Source organism: Mustela lutreola, chromosome 2, assembly GCF_030435805.1.
Source record: "Mustela lutreola isolate mMusLut2 chromosome 2, mMusLut2.pri, whole genome shotgun sequence".
NCBI lineage: Eukaryota > Metazoa > Chordata > Mammalia > Carnivora > Mustelidae > Mustela > Mustela lutreola.
Window position 1 is genome coordinate 104,536,224 of NC_081291.1, and position 26,178 is coordinate 104,562,401.

Below are 26,178 nucleotides of genomic sequence, written 5' to 3' on the forward strand. Positions count from 1 at the left end.
AAAATGTTGAGATTATATAGTTATTTCTACAATCCTCTTGACTTTAAAAATTTGGTGACTGTTTGTCTTCATCCTCTTCATCATCTGTGGCACAGATCCCAATTTATTCTTGTCTTTCTGGATGTGACGTGATTTCCAGACACCCAGCTCTCCTGGTTGCCCTCTACTGAGGGCAAGTTAGCCACGCCTTCCTACATACACCTGGGTGTAGTGTGCTCAGGGTGCTGGCACTCTGTCGGAGTGGCCCAGGAGATGGGAGCCTCTTCTGTATTCTGTAAGCTTGTACTCCCTTAAAAGCGCCGGGTTGTTTTTTCAAAGTGCTTCTGATACGCTGACTTTCAAAAAAAAAAAAAAAAACTTAAAAAGAAACTTTTATGTATGTTCCCTCTCAAATTGTACTGTTTTTTCTTCTTGGCCCAGTTCGTCATCCTATCAAGGTAAATTTATTATTGGTTCAACGTTGTAGCTATTTGAAATATTGGCCCAGTCAGGCAGGCCCTGTGGTGCTTCATGAAAGTTCTCCTCTGATGATGCAGAGCCATCGGACTGCATGGTTACTGTATTGCCTGGGGATCATCTAAGGACCACATCCTCTAGTCCACTTTCATAACGTGTTCTTCTATAGATACCATGTCAGGCTCTGCAAAATCCATGCTGTGCTCCATGTTCATAAGATACCTCAAGTTCACCAACATAGAAACTATAACAAGAAAGTTGAGATCTATTTGAGATCCCTTTTTGTGGGTTGCTCCTAGGGATCACTGTAACATTCTTTAAACGTGCTCCAGTTCCTTTGAGGAGAAAATGCAGAACAAGTTCTATAAAGTAAACCAAAGCCAACACAAAATATTAATTTGATAGTCTCTTCCAGAATTTTGCCAAATTGATTTCAGCATCATTGTGTGTGTGTGGGGGGGGTTCTACTACCAACTTCCTTCTTAAATACAAAACAACAATAATTAATCACACAGCTCTCTTATTCTGGCAAGTCACCTGTTTGGAGTAAATTATCAAAGGAGGGAATTTTCAAATCCCTCTGTAATGACTGTGAGCCTGAAGTCAGGTTACATTATCAAGATACAAATGGCGTATGCTTCTTATTTCTGGTGAGGATGCTGGGGATTCAGGAGAGGGGAGTAGATGTAATCTCCAGGATGAGGTATTTAGCTTACCCGGGAGGAAAAACACTGACATTCGAGCTCTGATAAGTACTAGAATGAGTGGACGATATATGTTGTAGGAGCTCTTCAACAAAGGGGAGATCTTTTCAAAACAGATTAGATTCCCACAGATCTCAAACTCATTAAGAGCCAAAGATACGGACAAAATAACCACTGAGGATCTGATCGAGACTCCTTCAAGGTCAGTCATGATTATACCTAAGGTCCCTGTTTTATCATGATGTTAGTGAAGAAAAGAATATGAAATTGTTTATAAAAATTATTCAATTACACAGATAATCTACCAGAATAGAAATTAGGTAACTAAACATTGGAACTCATCAATTTTGGCACGTTGCAATATGCTCTTACATTATTTTGCCAAAAATGAGAGACAATTGAGTAGATTTCTTTATTGCCAAATCCTTCTGTTTTCCCAGAAGTTCTTGTGATATTCCCAAAGATCTATATATAGCTACATAAATAAATAGTTTAACTCTTTAGACAAATTTTATATATATTTCTAGAACAGAAAGAAATGTCATGATGCAGATACACCTTTAAAATAACCTATATTAGAATTCACTATCTTGACATTTTATAAATTTATTTTATAAACAAAAAGAACTCAGAAAAGAAAATACTAGACTAGACAAGAAGAATAAATGGCTCTGATATTTGGGTGAATTTTAGTTTCACAGTGGTAACCTGTATCAGTATACAAACCCATTATAGCTCAGATAACTCCTCCCATGCAACAAGACTATCTCTTTAGCGGCCGTATGTGTTTCCCTATCATCGAACACTTGTAGGTCAGCGGAGAATATTTAGCTTTCACTTTTCTCATCTTAATAAAAATAATGACATCATAAAACAGAAAGATGCTCATCTTGCAATTGACAACCCAGGTATTTCAGAGCATCTCAGCACAATGAAATGCCTTGGATCCTTTCTTCCCACTTGGCCCTTAATGTACATAGTGTGGTGCAAATAATTTCTCCGCAGTATGTGATGCTGTTAATAGCATTTTACTCACAGTAGAAGTTCCTTTGCAGTTGGAGTCAGTCCTCTCAAACTCTGCTGCTACTTCATCTTGTCCATTTATGTCATGCTCTAAATCTCTTGTTGTCATTTCAACAGTCTTCACAGCATCTTCCCCAGGAGTAGTTTGCATCTCAAGAAACTACTTTACTCCTCCGTAAGGAGTAATTCCTCATCCATTCAAGTCTTATCACGAATCGCAGCCATTCAGCCATATCTTGAGGCTCCACTTCTAATTCTAGTTCTCTTGCTGTTTCCCCCACATGGAGCCTTGGACCCTCGAAGTCATCCACAAGGGTTAGAATCAACTTTCATCCAAACTCCTGTTAATGCTGTTCTTTTGACCTCTTCCCATGAGTCATGAATTTTATTAATGGCACCTAGAATGGTGAATCCTTTCCAGAAAGTTCCAATGTATTTTGTCCAGATCCATCAGTGGAATCACTGTCTGTGGCAGCTGTAGCCCTATAAAATGTATTTGTTAAATAATAAGACTTGAATGTTGAAAGTACTTCTTGATCCATGGGCTCACAGTAGATGCTGTGTTGGTAGGCATGAAAACAACATTGATCTCATCATATGTCTCCATCAGAGCTCTTGGATGAGTAGGCAGACTGTCAGTGGGCAGTGATATTTTGAAGGAAATACTTTTTTCTGAGCAGTGGGTCTCAACAGGAGGCTTAGAATATTTTGAAAAACTATGTTGTAAATGGATGTGCTGTCATCCAGGCTTTGTTGTTCCATTTATGGAGCATAGGCAGACTAGGTTTAGCATAGTTCTTAAGGACCATAGGATTTTCAGAATGGTCCATGAGCACTGGCTTCAACTTCAAGTCACCAGCCACATTAGCCCCTAATGTGAGCCAGCCTATTCTTGAGAATTTGAAGCCAGGCATTGACTTCTCTTTAGCTTTGAGAATCCTAGATGCCATCTTCTTGCAAGAGAAGGCTGTTTTGTCTCTATTGAAAATCTGTTGTTTAGTGTGGCCACCTTCATGAGTTATGTGGGCTCAGTCTTCTGGATAATTTGCTGCAGCTTCTCCATCAGTACCTGCTGCTTCACCTTATACTTTTTTGTTATGGAAATGGTTTCTTTCCTTAAACCTCATGAACAAACCTCTGCTAACTTCCAACTTTTCTTCTGCAGCTTCCTTACTTCTCTTGGGCTTCCTAGAATTGAAGAGAGTTAGGGCCTTGCTCTGGATTAGGCTTTGGCTTGAGGGAGTGTTGTTGCTGGTTTGACCTTCTGTTCAGACCACTCAGACTTTCTCCATATCAGCAATAAGGTTGTTTTGCTTTCTTATCCCTCATGTGTTCACTGGAATAGCATTTTTAATTTCCTTCAAGAACTCTTCCTTTGCTTTTGCAACTTGGCTAACTGTTTGGTGCAAGAGACCTAGCTTTTGGCCTGTCTCAGCTTTCAACATACCTTCCTCATGAAGCTTAATCATTTCTAGCTTTTGATTCAAAGTGAGAGACATTTGGACTCTTTCACTTGAACACTAGAGGTCATTACAGGGTTATTAATTAGCCTAATTTCCATGTTGTGTCTCAGGGAATAGGGAGGCCTGAGGAGAGGGAGAGAGACAGGACAATGGCTGGTTGGTGGAGCAGTCATAACACAGGTATGAAGTTCTCCATCTTACTTGGGTGTGGTCCGTGGTGCTCCAAAACAACGATAGTAGTAACACCAGAGATCTCGGACCACAGATCACTACAACAAATACAATAATCATGAAAAAGTTTGTGATGTTGTGAGAATTTCCAAAATGTGACACAGACATAGAGTGAGCAAATGCTCTGGGAAAAATGGCACCAGTAGACTTGCTCAACACAGGGTTGCCACAGACTCTCAATCTGTAAAAAAAAACAAAACAAAACAAAAAACACCACAACATCTGGGAAGTTCAATAAAGCAAAGTGCAATAAATGAAATATGTCTGCACAAGGTCAATACCTTCTTCAACCCATGGTCATCATCATCCTGATTGCCAGCATCTTCAAATGATTTAGAGAGAAGGACAACACAGTGGGATTTCCAACTTCACAGGTGATAATAGAGAACCAAATAGATGGGAATAGACCATAGGAAAAGGGAAGAAAGATGACAGCTGAGTTTTGATTCAGGCAAGCACAGAATAAAATGTCAGGAGGGGCAGGGGAGACCCAGAAAGTAGGAGGAGCCAGTGGAAAGGGCACCCTCAGAGCAGAGCCCAAGGCAGCTGCTAAGCCAAATCCCTCGGGTCAGTCTGTGCCTGAAGAATGCTGGATTCAGTAAATCTCATCTGGCAGGGAAATCTTGGGCTTTATTTTGAAGTGAGCCTTCCCACTTCCCACTTCCCACTGCCTCTTATCCTTTCTTTCTCTTTCACTCCTCTGATTTCCCTTATGGCTATGGCTCTAGAGTAGACAGTTGTTAGATTAGAAATATTGCCAATGTATCTCTCAAAGAGGTCATTGTATCCTAATGTTCCAATTAATTCAGGAGAGTGAGGGAGACAGGAGCCACTGGAGCCAAGAGGGGAACTTAGTTGGCCGGAGCTGAGATGGACCTAATTGAGTGGAAGAAGAAAGCAAAATGGAGTGATTGAAAGCTGAATGCCTTGTGGGCAACTCGTGTTCCATCTTTCATTCATTTGGTTCAGGCCCTACTTTTTGCCCTGAACAAATTCTTTCAGGTTTCTTTTCCAAATGGAGTTAAATAGCTGAATGAATTCCCCGGATTTTCTTTTCATGGTCTCTGTATGAGCAAACAAGTCTATGTCTGATATTATGAAATAAGCCAGAGAAAAACTTTTAGGTCTGGGGGTGGTCATGAAGCTCTTCACGTCAGAGGGTGTACTTTGAAGGGCAGTGAGGATTTGAGCAGACTGGGAGAAAAAACAAGAGCGTTTCAAGGCTATCACACCAGGGAAGAGGTTGGAGAGGGCAGGAGCCAACTCTCAGGGTCCGCGAATAACGGGCTGACTGGTTTCTGGAGCAGAACATGAGATGAAGCTGGAAAGTGAGGTTAATTTCAGGTTTAAAAACAAAGGTTTTTAATTAAAAAAAAAAAAAAGTGCTCTTGCTGTGTGCCAGCCTTGTACCCTGAAAGAAGGTCAGGAAGAAGAAGGCAATGAAAGAACATTTTTTGATAGAACAGAAAAAAGGAAAGAAAATAAACTCCAGCAAATATTAGAAATACACAGATCAGACTATTTCAAGGATCTGGGCATTGCTGCTTGGGGGTAATGGGAAGAGTGAGTCAAACAGAGAAAAGAGAGTAGAACCTGGGAAGATGGGCTTAGGAATCAGGCTGATCTGCTGAATGGCCCCTTGAAAGTCTTATTCTTTGGGCTTCAAAACAGGCAAGGGCCCTCAGCCTAATGACGTCAAGGTGGTGAGGGTAGAGGAGGGGAGGGAAGAAGAAAGAATACAGAAACACCAGATTCAGAATGCTAAACATATTTCACATTTGGTAGATTCAGATTCCCAAGATGCCAGATCTCTAAGGCTCACTCTCTCAAATGAAGCAGCTCAGCTTTGCTCTGCTTCTCCTTCCTCATAAGGACTCTCAACACTCTGCAGTCTGCAGACTCCCACCTTCAGACCCCTTCAGGGTCCTTCCGGCAGCTAACAGACCCTGCATAGACTCAGTTTCCGGGAAACAAAACAAGAACTAAAATTGAAGGAAAAGACAGGTTCTTCCTTTCATGCTTGTTGTCTTAGTTTTATTCTCATCTCTCTTAGTTTACAGGCCAAGAAGTAGGTTAAAAAAAAAAAAAAAAAACACTGTTATTTGGCCATTGTCAGTACATTTATCTGATAAAGGACTTACCTAGCATATATTAAGAGCTCTTATAAATCCATGAGCCAAAGATAATTAACCTCTTTTCAGAAAAGACGTGAAAAGACAGTTTACAAAAGTGAATACAAATGGCCAGTAAGTGTATAAAAATGTGCACATCATGATTAGTAACCTAAAACCATAATGAGATATCACTTCATGCCCACCAGGATGACTAAAGAGACTGATGATACCTAATGATGGTGAAGGGAACCTTCATATATTCCCACTGGATGTAGAATTGCTGTTGGGAATGTCAAACGCGCACCTCCCATAGGACCCTATGATCACACTCCTAGGGAACTCTCAAGAGAAATGAAAACCCGTAGCCACAGAAAGACTTGAATGAGAACTTTCACATCAGCCATATTCATAATAGCCAAACACTGAGAACAACCCAAGTGGCCATCAGCCAGAGAATGGATACGTGAACTGTGGTCTGTTTACACGATGGGACAGTACCCAGCAGCAGCAAGGCATGGACTGCTCATATACACGACAACATGGATGAATCTTAAATGTGGCACATTGGATACAAGAGGCCAGACCTGAAAGAGTACATACTGTATGATTTCATTAGTATGAAATCCAAGAGTAGGCAAAACTATATCCACAGTGATAGAAATCAGAAAGTGGTACCTGAGGCCTGCCAGGGGGTGGGGATGGGCAGGAATTGACTGGAACGGGGTACAACCAGCACATTCCCTAGGCTGATGGAAATGTTCCTATTTTGTTTTTGGTAATGGCCACATGGATGGATAAAATGAGTCAAAACTCCTAGAACTGACTGCTTAATTAAATATATGCATCTTATCATATGTAAATTGTACTTCAACTTTTTTAAATACAGGAAGGAAAAACATATATTTAGAGGCCTCATCTAGATAGGCTTATTCATCCCATAAATTATAAATCTATTATTTCTCTTACTCTTCTCTGTTTAACTCCTTCTCTAGTTAGAGAATGAAGTCCTTTTCAAAGATGGGATACAACAAAACCTTGTCAGCCTGCTGGTTCCCAGATCCCCAAGGACTCCCCAGGATAAGTAGATAATAGGTTTTCCCACTGAGCTCCATGGGTTCCTTAGCTGACCTGAAAAGATGTGGGGCAATGAGATGGGAGCCTAGGACGATAAAGATGGTATTTTTACAATTCCCCCATCTCTGCTTCCAAGATAGCAACTACCCTTTCCATGAAGAAAGGTCTTAACTGTTAGACACAAATGGAGTCGTGTGCCCCAGATGACAGCCTCTCACACCAGACCGCTTGCCTTTCCCATCCTAGTCTGCGCGGTCCCAGCGAGGGATGTTAAGTGTGCCATCTCCCAGCTGCCTCAAGCTGGTTTTCTTTTTCCCCCACTCCTGTCCCCTGCTTCCCAGAATGGCAGTGCTGGTCAGCCGGGGAGGTCATGTCCCATGTCAGTGGTGTGGGGGAGACACCATAATACAAATCATTGAGCAGGGGCTCTGGGATTTGTGCCTGGACTGCCTGGGCCATCGTGCCACTGCTGGGGGGTGCGGCTTTCATTTCCTCTTCTCAGACAAGAAGTGATAGTCCCTGTGCTGTGGTTGTCCCAGGGCTACCGAGCAGGTTTGAGCACGCGACAGTGGACCTGTAAACATATCAGAGGAGTTCTCTGACTCAAAGATTACGTGACAGTGCTCTTTTGGCTGTGCTGGGTCCTGTTGGGGAGTGCAGCTTTTATAAAAGAAGTGTAGAATTCAGTCTCTCTGGGCATTCACCTCTGTGAGTGTGGACCAGGGGTCACATGAGTGAGGGTGTAGGGCAGGAACCAGTTAGCAAGTTCATGAGAGAGCAGTTTCCATTCATTACATGCTTCCATCTTCAGTAGAACCATATGCCTTTGACAGCGTATAATCTGCTTGGGATTTCTAGACATCTGCAGTCTGGTGACACCTTGAGTCACCATGTCCAGGTGTCAGCCTTTGCAGAGAGTATCCTGCATGATCGAATAAGGGAACCATGAGAAGACCCTTGGGCTTGAGGGACACCAGCTCTGAGTGTGTAACCTCCGGCCACTCACAGGTCTCTCCAACCCTCAGTTTCTGTGTCTTGGAAAGAGTGAGGCTCCATATTTGCTTTCTGAAGTTTTCTCCAGTGATGCGATTTTTAGAGTAGCCCTTGTGGTATGGCATACAAAGCCTTTGCAGTCAGAACTGAGCTCTCTCCGCAGGTGTGCGCCTCACCAGCAGGGTGAGCTCTGGGCAGATTGCATCTGTCTGAGTGAAGGCCAGCTTCCTTCTGGGTAAGAGGTACCTGGAGATCTCCCCACTGCCCGCCTCTCCAGGTCATGGGGATGGTGTGGTGGAACAGGATGGCATATGCAAAAACTTGATGGACTGTAACTTACCCAGCATTTGCTGCAGTTTGTTGGCTGCGGCTATAGACACAGAAACTCGTGGAGAGTGAAGTGACAGGCGTGCCCTGGGGCTTCACCTGGGTTCAGGAGTCCAACACCCGCAAAGTGGAAATGGATCCAAGGATGGGCTTGGCAACTAAGGCTTCAGTCTCACAGTCTCTCATGGACCTGTGAGCCGGTCCTGATAGTCATTCCCTTACAGGTGACAGCAGAGCTGGATGCCTGGAATGAGGACCTGCTCCGGCAGATGAATGACTTTAACACGGAGGATCTGACACTGGCCGAGCAGCGGCTACAGCGCCACACAGAGCGGAAGCTAGCCATGAACAACATGACCTTTGAGGTCATCCAACAAGGGCAAGATCTGCACCAGTACATCATGGAGGTCCAGGCCTCAGGTGGGTGAGCTCCCCTGTCCTCCTCCTTACGACAGGGAGACGATGAAAACAAGCAGGCCAGCCTGACTCCAGCTGGCATGGCCACTCTGCTCATCTGCTTTATTCCCCCAGACACGGGGACAGAGGTATTTGCCACTTTAAAGAAAACTGATGCATGAGAACTGGAATCACTTGTCTGAGATTGCCCAGTTAGGCTCTGGTAGAGAGGAGGATAGGGCCAGGGTCTCCTGGTGCTGTGCAGAGAATGGGGAAAACAAATTTGCACAGACTCAGAAAAAACAGCCTCCAGAAACAAACAAGGCAGGCTCCAGAAGCAGCCAGCCTGCTGTGTGAATTGTATTCAAACCTGTAGATGTTTGCCTTCAACCCCCCAGCCCTTTCTCCTGTCTTCCACCCCCAGGGAGGCTCCTGGTCTCCAGTTCAGGCCTCTCAGAAAGCCCTCCACCTTATTTTTTTTAAATCACCGGTCTGTGTGTTAGAAGTGCTGATAAAAATTTATGCAGGGTCATAGAATTTTATAACTTCTCAAGAAACCACAGTGGAATCACCCAGATTTCACTTCTTTTCATGTTCCAGCTTTATGCACTGTCTCTCCAGCAAATACATGAACCCTTCCTGGGACACCTAGTGCTCTCCACAATGGCCTTTGGTGTTAGAATCAGAGAGAGCCATGGCAGTCCCGTGTCCAGCTAGTTCAGAGGACAAGAAGTCACTCACAGGGACACATGCCAGTAGAGTGCTGGGGCCTGCCCTGCTGTCAGCCTGCCCCCCAGCCCCGGGTCCTCCTTGGCTCTGGTTCTTCACCCTCTGGGAAGAGGCAGATGGGGGTTCAGGCCATCAGCTCTTAAAAACACAGTTGGCCATGTCCCTGTTGACTCTGAAGGATATTTAGAATCATGAGATTCCCAGCAGATGTTAGCCCCCAAACGGGACTATAGGGGACAGTATTTGTTTTAAGGACCTGAAAGAATAAATAACAGCACTCAAAGAGACTTTCAACTCTAACTGGAGGAAAGACAGTCTGGTAAATTCTGTTCGCCTGCTCAGCATCGTCCTTCCGTGAATCTTTGTTTGTGTTGCGAACAGCTGCAGCTGCCCGGGCTTGTTTATGCAGTATAGTCCAGGAAGGACGGTTGCCACTACAGTCTCTCAGGGTTGGGGCTGCAAGGGCACTGGGAGCTCTTTTAAAAATGGCAGTGCCAGGCCCCAAGCCCAGAGATCCTGATTTAACTACATCTGAATGGGAGTTGGGCATCAGCTGAAAAACCTCCTCGGGTGATCCACGTGCAGTCAGGGCTGAGAACACTAGGCAAGTTTAAGGGTCCACAGAACCTGCCGGCTCAGAATCTCTTGGGGTGGGGCCCAACAGTCTATGTTTCTGCCAAGCCCTCCAGGGGGTGCTGGCGCACCACAAATCTAGGATCTACTCACCGTGAGGGCCCACGGACCAGCAGCGCCAGCATCACTTAAGAGCCCATTAGAAAGGTGGAGGAATCCCAGCCCTTATCCCAGATTTACAAATCTGAATCTGTGTGTTAACAAAATCTCCAGGGAAATCATGTGCCCGTGAAAGTTTGAGATACATGCTTGGCAATGGCTTGTACTTCTTCAAGGTTTTATTAGGGAAGGAGGGGGAACCATGATCCTTTCTCTGCAGCTGAGAACCTTACTTGGACTCAGGGTTTCACGGTAGAGCTTATGCTCCTGAGGCTCACAATAGCTGGTGCCCAGCTAAGGCTAGGGATCAAGAGAGAATGTGCAGGACCTGGGAGAGAGGCTGGGACAGAGAGGCCTTGCAGGGGTGCTCAACCTTCGTCCCTCAGTATTGATGCATCTGGCAGGAGGGGAAGCTGGTCTGCTGGAAACTGTGGCACTTTGTACCCAGGTGCTGGTGTGACCCAGGCAAGCCCCTTTCTGTCCCAAGAGCCAGTTATCCATGGTAACAGAAAGCCAACCAGGAGCTGGCAGTCCTTCAAGACAGCCTGTGACTGTGGGTTAGCAGTGCTTGGCAGCCTTCTGCACCTTGCGGGCTGAATGGGTGAAAACACCTTCGGCAGATGAGCTGCCCACACCCAGTGTCCTGATCTAGAAATGGGCTTTGTCAAAAGAGAGTTGATGGGCCTCTTGAGCCCTCTGTGCTGGGACTGGCTGTTCCCCTGCTCCTACTCCAGCTAGCCGGGGGTAGCTGTTCAGCTGGCATAGTCCAGGAGGCTTCGAAGAGAATGCATCTGGGGCTCTCAGGCATGCTCACTCCTGTCTGCTGCTGAATATTGGGTCCTGCTAAGGAGGCCTCTACCTTGTCTCTGGCTCGGAGGAAGGGAGAGCAGGCTTCTGCTGGAGCTGAGGCATGGGGTGGAGGTTGAGGGTGGCCCCAGTGGGGCAGGGTCTTATCCCTGGGGGGTTGAGAATGTAGGACTTCAGAGGCCCCTAACTGAGGCAGCAAATGTCTTAGTCATTGATTATATGTCTGATAAACTATATTTGAACTCAAGGTAAAATAAGCTGCTGTCTTGGGAAAAAGACAATTAACAAAATTAAGCTTTTGGTTGGTGTTTAGCCCTCTGTGATGAATTAATGAAGGGCTTATGCTTTGATTTGGTAGGACTAAATGGAAGTAGGGAAGTGCCACACACTTTTTTTCGGATGTGCAATTTGTGACATTGAGGCAGGTCCCACTAAATCCCTCTGCTGTGCCAGAAGCTCTAACCAAAGCAAAGCCTTTGCTCAAGTCAGCATTAGCCTTAAGAACAGAAGGCGAAACAGGAACACTTGCTCCACTTGCTCATCACTCTCTCCAAGCTGTAGCATTTTCTATTTTGGCCAGGAGGTGGGTGTGGGGAGGGGCCGGGTTTTGCTGGAAAGAGTCAAGTTGGAGAAGACACGCTGGCTGAAGTCGAGGTCCAGTTCCACCATCAGCTAGCAGCCTGCCTTTGGAAAGTTCCCGTTTTTTCTCTTTAGACCTTCCTTCTTCTGTCTAGTGTGGGAGGTGGGCCTGATTCCTACAGTCCCCTCCAGTTCGTGCTTGCCATGATGAGTCAGTCTATCCACCCCCAGTGGCTAGGCCACAGGTCTCTCCAAAGCAGTCTGACCATGTGACTATTCCACGTGGCCTGAGGAATGAGAAGAGCTGCCCGTCTTGTGGATGTGTTGCTTTTGTGGTCTCATCAAAGCACCAAGCTTTCTTTATGCAAGGTTTTTAAATGAAAAATCTTTGGGATCTGTGGCAATGATACTTAAAGTTTTTACTGTGTTGGAAAGTACCCAGCCCTAGCATTTGAAAATAAGTAAAAAGTAAATGAAGTTTGGTGGGAATTCTTCTTCTTGAGGGTAGAGCTCAGAGTATGCCTGGGAGAGGAACAGTGCCTGGCTTGGGACCCAGCCACACCCTCCCTACCCAGTCTTTCCAAGCCTCAGCTTCCCCCAGAAGACAGCAGTCGTAAGAATACCCAGATCACAGGGGCGCCTGGGTGGCTCAGTGGGTTAAGCTGCTGCCTTCAGCTCAGGTCATGATCCTAGGGTCCTGGGATCGAGTTCCACATCAGGCTCTCTGCTCAGCGGGGAGCCTGCTTCCCTCTCTCTCTGCCTGCCTCTCCATCTACTTGTGATTTCTCTCTGTCAAATAAATAAATAAAATCTTTAAAAAAAAAAAAAAAAAGAATACCCAGATCACAGGGTCATCATGACGATGCAGGGCAATAATGCATGAGCATGGTAAGGGCTCAAGAAAGCTTGGTAGCTGTGATTTGTTACAATTGTATTCTAGCTCACACTGCCTTCTCCTGCAGCCATGTGTCCCTGTCGCTTCTCCAGCAGTGTGAGGACAGGACTCTTTCTTCCTTCTCTTTCCATTCCCAGCATCTGGCAGAATGCTGATGTCTGGTACATTGCATGTTTTCAGAAAGAGTATTTGCTTAGTTAATGGAGTGAACATCAATGTGGGTGGAACAGATGTAGGAAAACATAAGGGGCCACAAATAATTTCACTTGCATCATAAAAGGAGAGAAAATGCCTGTGTTTTTCCAAAATGGAAGCTACTCTGGGGTTCATGGGAATGTGGATCTGATGGGAGCTGAGTGGAAGGGAAGAGAATGTAGATGTGCAACAGGAGTTCTTGGTCTGGCTGCAGATTCAGAATCGCCTGCAGAACTTACAAGGACCAAGATCTGGGCCCTACTCCTCAGGGAATCAGTCTTGCATAACTGGTCTGGAGTGGACCCAGATTTTTTTTTTTTTTAACTTCCCAGATGATTCTGTTGTACATCCAGACTTGAGAATGCCGATCTAAAAACCCGATTAGAGGACTAGGTCATTTCTGAACCGGGTGTTACATTGAGGGAGTGGCCCAGAATGAGGAGTGAGGAGGGGAGGGCTAGTCTCTCACTGAGGCAGGCTGATATCAAGGCACAAAGAACACCTCCAGGTAGCATAGGCAAGAATAGCTAGATTTTACCCTAGACCATAGCCACCTCTCTCTCCTTGAGGGAGTTAAAGTGGTACCCTCAGCCTGGCAGCAGAGGAAAGTACAGTGACATTACTAGCTGTAGCCTTGGGCCATAAACAAACACAGTGCCAACCATTCTGCTGACTGAGTATAGCATAAAGAATATCTCTGTCCCCAGGTTGCTGGCCATGGTACCACCTACCCGGTGGTTTCCCATCTTGGTTGCATGTTGAATCACCCTGGGAACTTTTAAGACTTCCTGGTGCCTGGGTCCCACCCCCAGAGAGTCTCCTATTACTGCTCTGGGGTATGGCCAAGGACATGGTGATTTTTAAAGTTCTGCAGATCTAATGTGAGCCAAGATTGAGAGCACTGGTCTAAGACCACCCAGACCATCACAATTGCTAATGATGTACACTGAGCAAGTCCATAAATACCTCATGGTACAATTTTATGTTTACATTTTTAAAGCCATTTTGCAGTTCTATTAATAATCAATAACGAATATGTTGTAAAAACTAGAAACATGGATATTTTGAGCCTACTAAATGCCCAGCACTGTATGTACCTAATCTCACTATGACCTACGACACCCCAGAAACTATCATTGGAATTGTCCTTACCCAAGCTCAGAGATGATATAGAGCCCAGAGATTCACTGTTAATGGGGCAGAACATCAATTCAAACCTGTCTGTCTTTTCCCAGAGCTCGCAGGTGCTTTCCACCACAGCATGTGACCTGAGCCCTGCCCTGCAGAGGCCAGGTGTTCACCAGAAGACCTTCCCTGTTGGGTGTTATGAGCCAAGCATTGTGTTGGTGCCGAAGATACAGAGATACAGAAATTGTATGGCCTTGGCACCAAGGGAGCCTGCATTCCTGAGAGAATAGGGACAAGTTAATAAGGAACCACCCTGAACAGGAATGTTCTGAGGGAATGAAGCATACAGAACATTGTGGAATACATCAGTACAACTTGCCCTCAAGACACCGACACACTATCTCCCTCTTTAATGGAAAGAGCACACACATCTTGCTGGATTTCTGAGAGCCCCTAGAAAAACAGGACTGGGAATAGACTGAGAAATGTGAATACAAGCAAACTATTTGCTGTGGATTGATGGGTATTTACTAGTTAATGCGATTTGTCTGGGACTTGCATCTATATGTGTGGGCAGTGGGAGGGAGGAGTGAATTTCCATCTTCCTAGGTGCCATTTTGGGTTCCTCCCATTCCCTCCCTCCACAGCACGACGTGCAGTTGAGAGCAGAAGTGCAGTAGGCGTTGTCTTCCCCCATTTTATTTCCTGTGTTCATCCCCCATAAGACAGTACCAAGGGAGGTAGATGCATGCGAAGGCCTGGAGTCTCGGGGCAGGCTGAGAGTCTGCTGGGGGTGGTGTCCTCTGCAAATGCTGGCCCCTTTGACAAGCTTACTGGCTTAGAGAGCCCATTTACATGCGAGGTGGCAGAGGTGAGCCGTGGGCTTCCCAGAAAAAGACACTTTGCCCAAGCTCAGCATACTAAACACCAGAGATGCCTGCGGAATGAAAAGGAACTGGAGAAAACCTGCATTGTGGCTGAAAGTGGGGAAGATCTTCTGCTCCCTCAGAAGGAGCTTGAATTACATTTCCAGAAAGGAACTATGGGAGTCAACGGTCTTCTCACTGTGCTGGGCACTGCAGAGATAGAAATTTTTGTATTTCTTCTTATTTTTTTATTTCAGTCAAGGAGATGCTCTACCTTGTCCCCTTGGTAATTGAAAATAGGAACTGGAGGGAGCTGACTGCCAAAAGAACAAGCTGTTCTCCTCTGTCTCCCACAGATATTTCAGGAGCTGGGATTTGGAATTATGAAACTGATAGAAAAAAATAAACACGAAAAGATACTGAAATTATTACCATGTAACACCAGAAGTTTTTTCCACTCTTCCATATTGTCCTTACATAAAACACTATTTTTGCCTCTAGAAATGAATTTCCCTTGCATGCGTACACCCTCCTTATACTCCCCCAACTGTATCCGGCAGGTGTGTTGGTGGTGGTGATGAGTTTCTGATGATGTAAGTCAGAGTGTTGGGGAAGTCTCTCAGAGGGTACTTATTTTTAGGTGACTATACCCTGAGATTGGCAGGCTCCTTGGGGTGTGATCCCCATGGAAATAAATTATCCTTCGGGAATTTTAGTCCCATCCCCGTTGATGGTTGGGTCCCTGTTTGTCAGCATCAGGAGCACAGCTGCACTGGGTCATAGATGACAGGATGGGGAGCCAGGGAAAGGATCCGGACTGAACTGAGAAGCTGCAGAGCCAGGTGGAGTCAGGGATCATAAGGAGACAAGCAATCCAGACCTTAGGATTTTTGCAAAGCTATGGGTCTGGGCAAGGTTGAATCAGTCAGAACAAGAAACAATACAGCAAATTACCATTTTCATCAAGTTGGAGGCAGATAGCAACCAAGAGGGCATGAATGCAAGAAGGCAGAGAGTTGAGAGCTGAAGAGTCAAGAATCAGGACAGCCATGGGCCTGTGTGTACAATGTTATGTGACGGAGGCTCCATGTGCATTATCTCATTTAATCCTCCCAGTGAGCTCCTGAGCAGGGAGTTCATGAGGTAGGCAGGTATGTAAAATTGTTTATTTCAGGAGGAAAGCAAAGCTTCTGACGGCTTAGATAACTTGCCCATGTCCAGGATTCTGACTCAGGGCTGGCTCCAAAGCTAGCACACTCCTCACATAGCCTACAGGAGCTAAGGTAAGAGTCAAATTCAAGCCACTAGCAGACAAGAAGGCCTGTGATAACCAAGGCAGTCCCCTCACTCCAAAACATAGATCTGTTTGAGAAAGGCTGCTCTAATCCTGCTGGTGACAATGGATAGATAAAAGCTTCAGCTCGCTGGAGAGAAAGTGTGTGTGTGTCCACACCTGTGTGTTGGGAGATGCATCTAGGACAAGTAAGGAAGGGGCGCCTAGGTGGCTCAGTCGGTTGAGCGTCTGATTCTTGGTTTCGGCTCAGGTCGTGATCTCAGGGTCGTGAGGTTGAGCCCCTTGTTGGGCTTTGTGCTCAATATGGAATCTGCTTGAGATTCTCTCTCCCTCTCCCCTCCCCCTGCATGCTCACTCACTCTCTCTCTTTCTCTCTCTCTCAAATAAATAAATCAGTCTTTAAAAAAAGAAAAAGGCAGGTAGAGAGGGAGATGGACAAAGAATGGAGCCATGGCTTCCACCTGGCGGATATTGACTCGAGGTCCCATCACAGGTCAGACAGTTGGCACTTAATTAATGCTGAGTGACGTATCCATAAACATTGGGAGCTCCTGCCAGCAGCTGACTGGGTTTATTCATTGTTTTGAAAAAGCAGAAGAACAGTGAGCAAACTCTCCTTGTGTGGGCGCACCTTTAACATGTTTTTTGTAAATGGAGAAGCACTCAGTACCCCTGCAGTATTGCTGGGGTGTGTTTATCAGCAGTGTTTGCCTGTGTTGAAGAAATGTATGAGAGCTAGCATGTATTTCTAAGAGTTGCTTTTTTTTAGGGGGCCTGAGTAGTCGGCTACTAAAATCCCCCTGCCCAGAGATTCTCATCGGAACAGACTTGCCATCTGAGTATAAATTGCATCAGACCAGCTAAGCGAGTGTGCCTTTGGCAGAAGCTCCTGAGACAGGTCATTTTCGGTTTTGCTTCATATTTCCCAATATGGTCCAGAGCCTTGCTTGTGAATATTATAGGTATTAGCAAATTCCCCAGCAGGGACTGCCAAGGGCTTTCTTCTCTGGGGTGGACTCCCAGAGAACAGCCTCTCTCCGTAACCCCAGCTGATCCCAGGCAAAGGATCAGATCATCCAAAAGAGGTTACATGGTTTGGACACCCTGAACAAAAGTCCGTTCTGACATTGTCCAGCTTCCCAGAGGGATGTGTAAAGGCAGGAGGGCACTGCTCCTGGCTGTTTCCGCATTCCTGCTTTCCTATGCATCTTGCAGGAAATAGGGTCTTGGTCCTACTATCTCATTTCTCCTTGTTTCCTTTTTTTTTTTTTTTTTAAATCAGGAATTGAGTTAATCTGTGAGAAAGACATCGATTTGGCAGCCCAGGTGCAAGAGCTACTGGAGTTCCTTCATGAGAAGCAACATGAATTGGAGCTCAACGCAGAGCAGACCCATAAGCGACTGGAACAGTGCCTCCAGCTGCGGCACCTGCAGGCTGAGGTCAAACAGGTGAGCCCGGCCCCTCCACTGTCCACCCTCCACCTGGGCTCCCCTCGGGCCCCAGGCCTGCTCCTGGTGTGGGGAGCAGGTATGCAGAGTCACCGGTGTCACCAGAACTTGGAAATGGGTAAGTGAAGGAGTGGTGGTTGGGATTCTGAAAGTGAGGCTGCTATCTGTTGCATCTAAAACCAGATCTAATGGTACAAGGTGCAAACTACAAATGCGTCCTTTTTCTCTCCTAACAATCTAATGAGAGCATTCAGAACTTTCCAAAGTCGTCCTCAGTCACTGAACCTCTTCTCTTCCTTTCTGTCCTCCAGCCTGACATGCAGTTTGTGTGAAACACAAATCCTTGTCAAATCCATGTCAATAAACATGGTCAGGGTTTAGAGCCCCGTTGGTTAACTTGGGGCCCCTGAGTGCCTCATGCAGGGCCTGACACGTAGTTGAGAGTCAGTGGGGGCAGTTTCCCCCATTCTTTTCAATATGCAGGGCAGCTTATAAGAAGATTGTCTTGTCCTATTAAAGTCAATTTAAGAAAGAGAAGATTTTGTTATCTCTATGAGATGTTGTACTAGCCGTTTTTCCAAAGGACTTACCCAGGTCTCTAGGAACCTCTAGGAAAACACAGGAACCAATGACGCATTTAAAAATATTACATATTGGGGCATCTGGGTGGCTCAGTGGATTAGGCCTCTGCCTTAGGCTCAGGTCGTGATCTCAAGGTCCTGGGATCCAGCCCCACATCGGACTCTCTGCTCAGCAGGGAGCCTGCTTCCTCCTCTCTCTCTGCCTGCCTCTCTGCCTACTTGTGATCACTCTCTCTGTCAAATAAATAAATAAAATCTTTTTTTAAAAAAATACATATTTATATTATGAATAGACTAAATTTTAATTATCAGCATAATGAATGGAGATTTTTTAAATTTACACAGTGGTATTGAAGAAACACAAATATATAATAGTTTAATTTATTGAGTGCTGGGAACCTTTTACACCCATCTCTCCATCAATCCTCACAACCATTCTCTGAAGCAGGTCTTATTCCCGATTTACAGATGAGGCCACTGAAGCTTAGAGAGGTTCACCAGACAATGGTCACAGGGAGCAAAGAACATGTCACCGCCCTCTACTGGTCTAGGAGGGCTTCCTGGCGGGGGGGGGGGGGGGGCGGGGGGGGTTCCATAGCACTTTCATGATAGTTCCTTCTGCTCCACACTCTTTCAAGCAATCCAGACCCCTGCTCCCTGAAGACAGAGCCTCACCCCAAAATCCAAGCCAAGAAACTTTTTCCTATTAAGCCTTTTTTCTTAGGCACTGAGCTATTACACTGTCTTATTTAACTCTATTAATTTGGAACAGGGGATAAAAACACCATATTTTATTTAATCATTGCTATTCTCTTATATTCCGAGTATTTCTTGTTAATGCCTCAGTCTTCGCTATTATACTGTTATTTATTATAATGGGCAAAACTGTCTTCTCTACTCCACTTCTCCCAATCAGTGCTCAGCCAGAACCCACACCCACTGTGCTAAAGGTCTGTCCTCAGCACAGGTGAGATCACTGAGCACAGAGGCAGGCTGGATCACAGAGCTGCCATCTAGACTGCTCTCTGTATAATTACACTGGGATCGCACCTGAATCTCTGGAGAGACATGGTGGAAATCCCAGCAGACCCAGAGCAGTGATGAGTATACAAATTCTGAGGCTCTTGGTAATAATGGTTGTACTTACTTTTTAGATGAGAAGTTCTTTCTCACTTATAATCTCATTTTAAGAGAAGAGACCCATGGGGAAAAGGGGTGTATGTTTATTTTACAGGTGGGAAACAGGTAGCACAGGATTGGTGCTCCCAGGGCCTGTTGACTTGTAGGCTGGAATTTGAGCCCGTGCTTCCTTTATCAACAGTCACACAGTTTGCCTCTCCTGGGCCCCACTCCTGCCCGAGGGCTCTAGGAGAAATAGAAGGAAGCCCTCTAGCAGGGCATAGGCTGGGATATTCCAGGCCTTCACAGCACCACCTCAGAAGACAGCATGCCCTGTGCCTGGTACAAAAGGTGGCCCCTACCTGATGGGTCAGCAGGCTCCAACAGGTCACGGGAGCCCTCCGTTGCTCATATACTCTTTTTTTTTTTAAAGATTTTTTATTTATTTATTTGACAGACAGAGATCACAAGTAGGCAGAGACACAGGCAGAGAGGAGGCAGAGAGGAGGATCCTGCCTGCCGAAAGGGGCAGGAGGGGATCATCTGAACAAAACAAATAATAGGAAAATCATTCCTATTTGCCTGTGAAATGAAATAGATACTTTTGTTCCTGATTTTTAATTTTTGTATTTAATTTTGTTCCAACCTTAGTAGTAAAGTCAACTCCCTAATCATGTTCTTCTTGACTGGCATGAAAATGGAAATGATTTTTTATCCTCTGAGTATACATTCCGTATAGGGTGGGAAGTTGGAGTGATGATAGGTAGTTTGTCAAATGGGGAAGTAGGTTGTCTATGTACAAATACTCCAGGCTTGACGGATCTCTGAGTACATTCCTATTCAATGTTTCTTGAGTTGGAGGACAGAAAATTTCTCTGCAGGAGAAAGTTGCTTCTCCCCACCATGGTGAGGATGACACATGTGGGATTGTAATTCAAACCCATACTGGGTTGCTTGAGTCGGTCTGCAGGAAACCCGCGAAGGCATTTGTGAAGGACAGCGGCCTTGGGAGGTGCCAATGGATTTTGCTGCTTTGTTAAGCCACCATGCCTCATTAGGTGAACTTGTTTTCCTTGTCAGTGTAGGGCTCTTTCTTTCGGGAGTTGTCTGATCCAGTTTCAGAGAAGGCATTTGTGTTTTGATGGAAGTTGGTGGAGCAGGAAATATTGATTTGGAAGCTGTTGACACTTGGAAAGAGGGAGTTAATTTAGATGTCAGTATTGATCAGCAGAGCTAAATTTAGACACAAGCTTGAGAGTTTCTCTTTTGAATATACTAAAAAAAAAAGAAAGAAAGAAAGAAAGAAAGAAAGAAAGAAAGAAAAAGGACATCTTAATTGAAACGCCATTAATAGGGATGGAAAGAGAGAGAACAATGTGCTGCTTCACAGTTGGGCATTAGAGCCCGTAGATGAGAGGTTAAAATTTGGCTGTAGTGTAGTTATACCACCATTATGTTAAACTGAGGCTTTGAGGGGAGATGATGCCACAGATGTCAGACTGAAAATTATTGTCAGGGTTGAGAACAAATGAAATTATTTAATTATTTAATGTTCCTTTGGGGTTACATAGGGCTCTCTATCTTAAATAGATGGCCCAGACACCTCTGGAGAAATGCTGACTCTTTAAGGGAATTCACTCCCCTGATTACAGCCCATGGTCTGGGACCCTAGACCACTCAGATGCCCCCTTTCTTCTAGAAAAATAGTTCAGATCACTCCCCAACCCCACAGAATGCTCTGACTGTTTTTCTGGAAAATTACTACTCTGGCAAAGATGACCTCACATTTATTAGATAATCCAAGAAGATGCATGAAACTAAGTGGATTTCCATATGTATTCCTGCAGAACAGGATCTTTAGCAGAAAATAAGTGGGGCTCTAAGATATAGGAAAAGAAATCATACTTATTTGTCTACTAAAGACACTGACTTAAATTACCCTTGTGGGCCAAGTAAAGCCGAAATTTGCTCATGATTAAAATGAACAGTGATAGGGTACCTGAGTGGCTCAGTTGGTTAAAATGAACAGTGAAAACAAAGGAGAGAGTATTATCCTGTCAAGAATACTGCTCTGTTAAGTTCTCTGCGCTGTTCATAAAGGCAGAAAGGAATCGGGGTCGATCCAAGGGAGAGATGATCAAAGGGATGAGCATTTGTTTCAAAACGGAGAAAATTAAGAAGATCCATGGTCACAGTCTATAAAACCAGGAAGGACGATCGCGTAGACTCTCAAACACTGTGAATCTTTAGAGCTAAGTAGTGCTGGAAATATGCCAGGCTTCAAGATACCCTCTGAGGGACCGGCCATTTCTCCTGTGGCCAGAGTTTCAGAAAAGACTGTGCCTTGTGGTAAGTCATCAGCAACATCAGGTCTTACAGTCAGAGGCCTTGAGGGTCTCCTCAGCTTTATTGTCAGCATGACCTAGAGAAAACACAGCCATATACAAGCAGCTTCCCAGCCTGCCGGTTACAGGGGACAGCCCTCCTCGCTTAGATGGCATCATCATTTGTGGACATCCACATCCAGTCTTCTCACTGGGGTTGGTCCCTGCTTCCTTGGCCTGAGGAAACAGTAGGTCCCCATTTTCAGTTCACGCATTCAGTTCAGACTGAGCTGAATTCTTAACTGGCTCCTGAGTCCCTGAGTCCCAGCAATCAGCAATACTCCTTGGGTCCCTCATTTTTATAGACATGACTTTCTCTGGTAGCCTGTGGTTGTAGGGCGTGTGTCTTAATTTTGGAAGAAGTGTGGAATGTGAGGATTCAAAGTGTTCCTTAAAGGTCATCTTACCTATAGGTAAATTGTTACCTAAGATAACTATCAACATAAAATGTTCATAATATGCATTACATTTTATGGTTTGCAGAACACTTTCACATGATGTTTCTGAGACCATACAGGATTAGTAAAAACATTTTACCATTTTTATTACAATATTTCCTCTACTCCCTTGCACTCATTTGGATGCTCATAGCATAAATAACCAGTTTTATGAACCAGAAAATAAAGGATGACAGAAATAGAAAATTATACCAACAAGAGTTGTCAGCTGATCAGACAACAGAGAATGGTGCTAACAAAACAGCTGGGGTTTCCACATCACATCAGAATACGGCAGTAAGCGCTACAGATCCTGGAACAAAAGTCAGTAGCCCTAGCCTTTTTTCCTTCTCATTGTGAGAGGAGTAAATAAAGAATCATAGCATTACCTAGCTTTGCTCCAAAATGAAAAATCACCATCTTTACCATCACCAGCCTTTCTGTCTTACCACATGCTGCATCTACCCTGCTGGAAGAAGGGAAGGTGCTATCATCTGAACTTTGCAGATGAGAAAACTGAGGCCCAGAGGCTTAGGTGGTTTTGTCAGGTAGTAAAAAGGCCCATCCTGCTTCTGGGACAGACTCAGTTATAGGCATTAGTCCCACCCCTGAACCCAAGCCATGGTATAGAAACATGCATTTTTATCTTCCTAGAATAAAAACTCCTGCTTTAGATGCCTGGGATGCCTTTTTAAACAGCATTTGGGAAATAAAAATGAACAAGCATATCAAGAATATGGCATGACTTAAAGAAAGACATAGAGACTGAAGCCTATGATAGCTAAATGGAAAGCTAGTGTATGGAGGTCCCCACCACCATAGCTGTAACTGATGTTTCCAGTTGGCTGAAACTAGAGAAGAACAGATGCCAGCAAGACTCAGGAAGCCTAGAGGGAGTCAAATTGCCCCTCAAATGTTGATTTGTGATGCACACAAAGTAAATGTTTCTGTGACACCCTCAAATGAATCTTGAACCAAGCAAAACGCAATGAATCATGGCAGAAGGACTTGCATAGTTCAAAGTATACATTGTGAGCTCCATTTTCTAAAGAGCGGAAGCATTTGGGCATACCGTCCATGTATGCGTGTACCCAAACTTACAGGCAGCTTTTGGAAGTCATTAGCACCTCTAGCCAGCCAGCCCCAGCACACCACTGGCATCAGAGACTTCACACTTACACTCGGAGCCGTTAGATCTGCCACTAATTGCTTTACAGATTTGGCATCTCATCCACAATCTGCCAGACTGGCCAGACTCGCCCCACCGTTACCCATGTACAATATGCCATCAGTCATATTCTGCCTAAGGAGGAAATTTGAGAAATGTTTGTGAGGATTATGGAATAGGAGAGGCCAGGCTTAGTATTTTTCTAATTGTTTAGCATGAAGAAGTTGAGAGGAGGAAAAAAAAATCTGCAAAAATCTGAAACAGATTGTGGTATCTTCTCCTTTCCTTGAAATAACAGATGGATGGTATTTACTGATCTTGAAATTTCAGAAGAATTTTTATCTCCTCTCCAAGCAAACTCTTAGACTCCCTAATAAAGAAAATATTTAGCAGTTTTCTGGTGACCAGACACAAGGTGTATTTTAAAGGCCTGATTCTTCCAGTGTGATTATTTGCACTTGACTCGAGATCTTAGCTGGAGAGTTGCCACATGCCCATTTCACCTAGGACTGTCTAGATGGTTTCCGCTGTTTCTCCTTCTATTCTAATATTCCCCAGCTGAACTTTCTTTCCCCCAGTACTAATTAAGGTCACCTAGAAATTTTACTTAGCCTAGCCATTGCCTCTAGATAATTTAAATCAATTATGACTTATTCCCCCTTTTTCTAATGATCCGGTGTATGGATTATCGATGCTGTTTTCCTTGTTTTCTTTCTCCTTCCTCCTCCCTTTGGGTTGTTTATCTGTCAGAGCTCAAGTGTATCTATCTTGTAAGGCACAGAAGGTTGGACCCACCATTCAGGTGTAATTTGGGTGTTGTCCATAGATAATTGTTCCCTTTTTCAAAAACATTACTGCTTACTTATCATTTATAAGGCACTGTGCTAGGCACTGTGTGAAGCATGATTCATACTGCCCTAGTCTTCCAGAAGTTTACATCTGGGGGGAAGAAGTATGGTGGGATCTTGAAATGTAGGTCAAAACCACTGAAGAAGGAGGTCTGTGGTGAGTCACAAAGGTGGTATGGTGTGGGGGTACTGGGTGAGGGAGAGCTGTTTGTAACGGGAGTAACTGGGTTTGGAAGATTTCAAGTGGTTGGCATCTGAACTGGGTTTTTAAAGAGAGAAAAGAGGGCGCCTGGGTGGCTCAGTGGGTTAAAGAGAGAAAAGAATGCCAATATATGGAATTTATTTACTTAAACCACTCTACATTCTAGCAAGAACTTCAGAAATGTATATACAATACAATCAGATAATGTTTAAATTAAATGGGTAAGGAAATTGGAACAGAGAGTTAATAAGGGTGGAAAGGAATATATGTAGCTAAGAATGAGGTTGATACTTATAGTAAGTGCCTTATGGCACAAAATGCCAGGTGAGAGGGCAAAGATGAACATTTTAATTATCCAGAGCCTTCCTGTCCTCTCTCCAGGTGCAGTCAGAAGATAGCAAGGTCTGACTTAAGGACCCATCAGAGAAAGCCACAGCTCTGGGGAGGTTGCAAAAGCCATTCATCTGTGTTCTTGTCCTAACTCCCCAGGTCCTGGGATGGATCCGCAATGGCGAGTCAATGCTCAATGCCAGCCTGGTCAATGCCAGCTCTTTGTCCGAAGCAGAGCAGCTGCAGCGGGAACACGAGCAGTTCCAACTAGCAATCGAGGTAACACCCAAATCTGACTCCTCTGGCCTCCCTTCCCCTTTCTGCTCTGTACCCTGGGCGGGTGGATTCCTCATGCTGTGGACATTCCTTTAGGTAGTGAAGCCCTTACTCTTTCTAGTTAAGTGGTTCAGGTAGCCTCCCTGTTACCCAGGAACTGATGGGGAAGCAAAGGCAGGAGTTCACCAACCCCAAGCGGGCCTCCTATTGAAAGATGAATGTTCACAGCACAGAAGTGCGTCTTGGTTACTTATTGGCACATTTACCCATAAGGCCCCTGGTATGCTGAGTACTTGGACATTGTAGACTATGCACCATGTGAGACATGTGAAGCCAGAAGGTTAGAAGTCACTTCTAGTTCAGGAGCCCTTAAAATTGAGGGTAAACAACTACAAAAGCCATTAATACGTTAGCATTCCATTTTAAAACATTTGATTTATATGCAATATATAGATTTCATTGTCAGTTTCTGCCTTTTAATGAGAACAATGAGCTTTGGAATAGGTTGCACTAGATAGCTCACTTCCTTGAAAATAGTTGTTCACTACCACTGATTGAAGCCACATTTCAGGAATAAACTGAAACCAGAAGTTCACCAACTGACACTTGTTCTAAAGGCTATTTTATTTTATTTTATTTTATTTTATTTTATTTTTTTAAAGATTTTATTTATTTATTTGATAGAGAGAAATCACAAGTACACTGAGAGGCAGGCAGAGAGAGAGAGAGGGAAGCAGGCTCCCTGCTGAGCAGAGAGCCCGATGCGGAACTCGATCCCAGGACCCTGAGATCATGACCTGAGCCGAAGGCAGCGGCTTAACCCACTGAGCCACCCAGGTGCCCCTAAAGGCTATTTTAAAATAAAATAACCTCTTCCCATAATCTAAATTTTGTCATATTACTTTAAATAATACCTTTAATTATCCTTTCTACTAGAACACTTATCTTCCCAAAGAGACTTGAGCTGATTGCTTTAGAGGGGTATGGGGAAAGGAGCAGGAAATGGGATATGGGAACCATATTAAAAATAAAGTAAGTTCAGTACCAATGGGAACAGAGAGAAACCTTCAAAGTCATTTATTACTTGTAGTTCTGTTTAAAACTCAACCCACTTTTGAATGTGTAGGAAATATGAAGTATTATCTTCTACTAAAAGAATGATTGTTAAGGACAATTTTTCATAACAATGATAAAATTTTAACTCTTCGCGCCTATGTCTTTAATACAGTAATCAACTGATTACTAGCCATTTTTAAACTATTATAGATTGATTACTAGGAACCATCTTGTATGTATAAACATAGCATTAGCATAAATGGCATGTTTCTATAAGATGCCTGCTATCTTCTAGGAAGCGTTACTAATAGTGGTTTACTGC

The 26,178-nt window shown here is 44.5% G+C and overlaps 1 protein-coding gene across 25 annotated transcripts in view; it reads left to right on the top strand.

The window, feature by feature from the left end:
* Window positions 1-26,178, top strand: part of KALRN (kalirin RhoGEF kinase) — a 661,891-nt gene that overhangs the window by 357,228 nt on the left and 278,485 nt on the right. For all 25 annotated transcript variants that reach the window (XM_059162890.1, XM_059162900.1, XM_059162892.1 and 22 more), the window contains exons 14-16: window positions 8,610-8,805; window positions 17,289-17,455; window positions 24,684-24,803. In XM_059162890.1, the coding sequence (XP_059018873.1) occupies window positions 8,610-8,805; window positions 17,289-17,455; window positions 24,684-24,803 (483 nt within the window). The remainder of the gene's footprint in view (window positions 1-8,609; window positions 8,806-17,288; window positions 17,456-24,683; window positions 24,804-26,178) is intronic.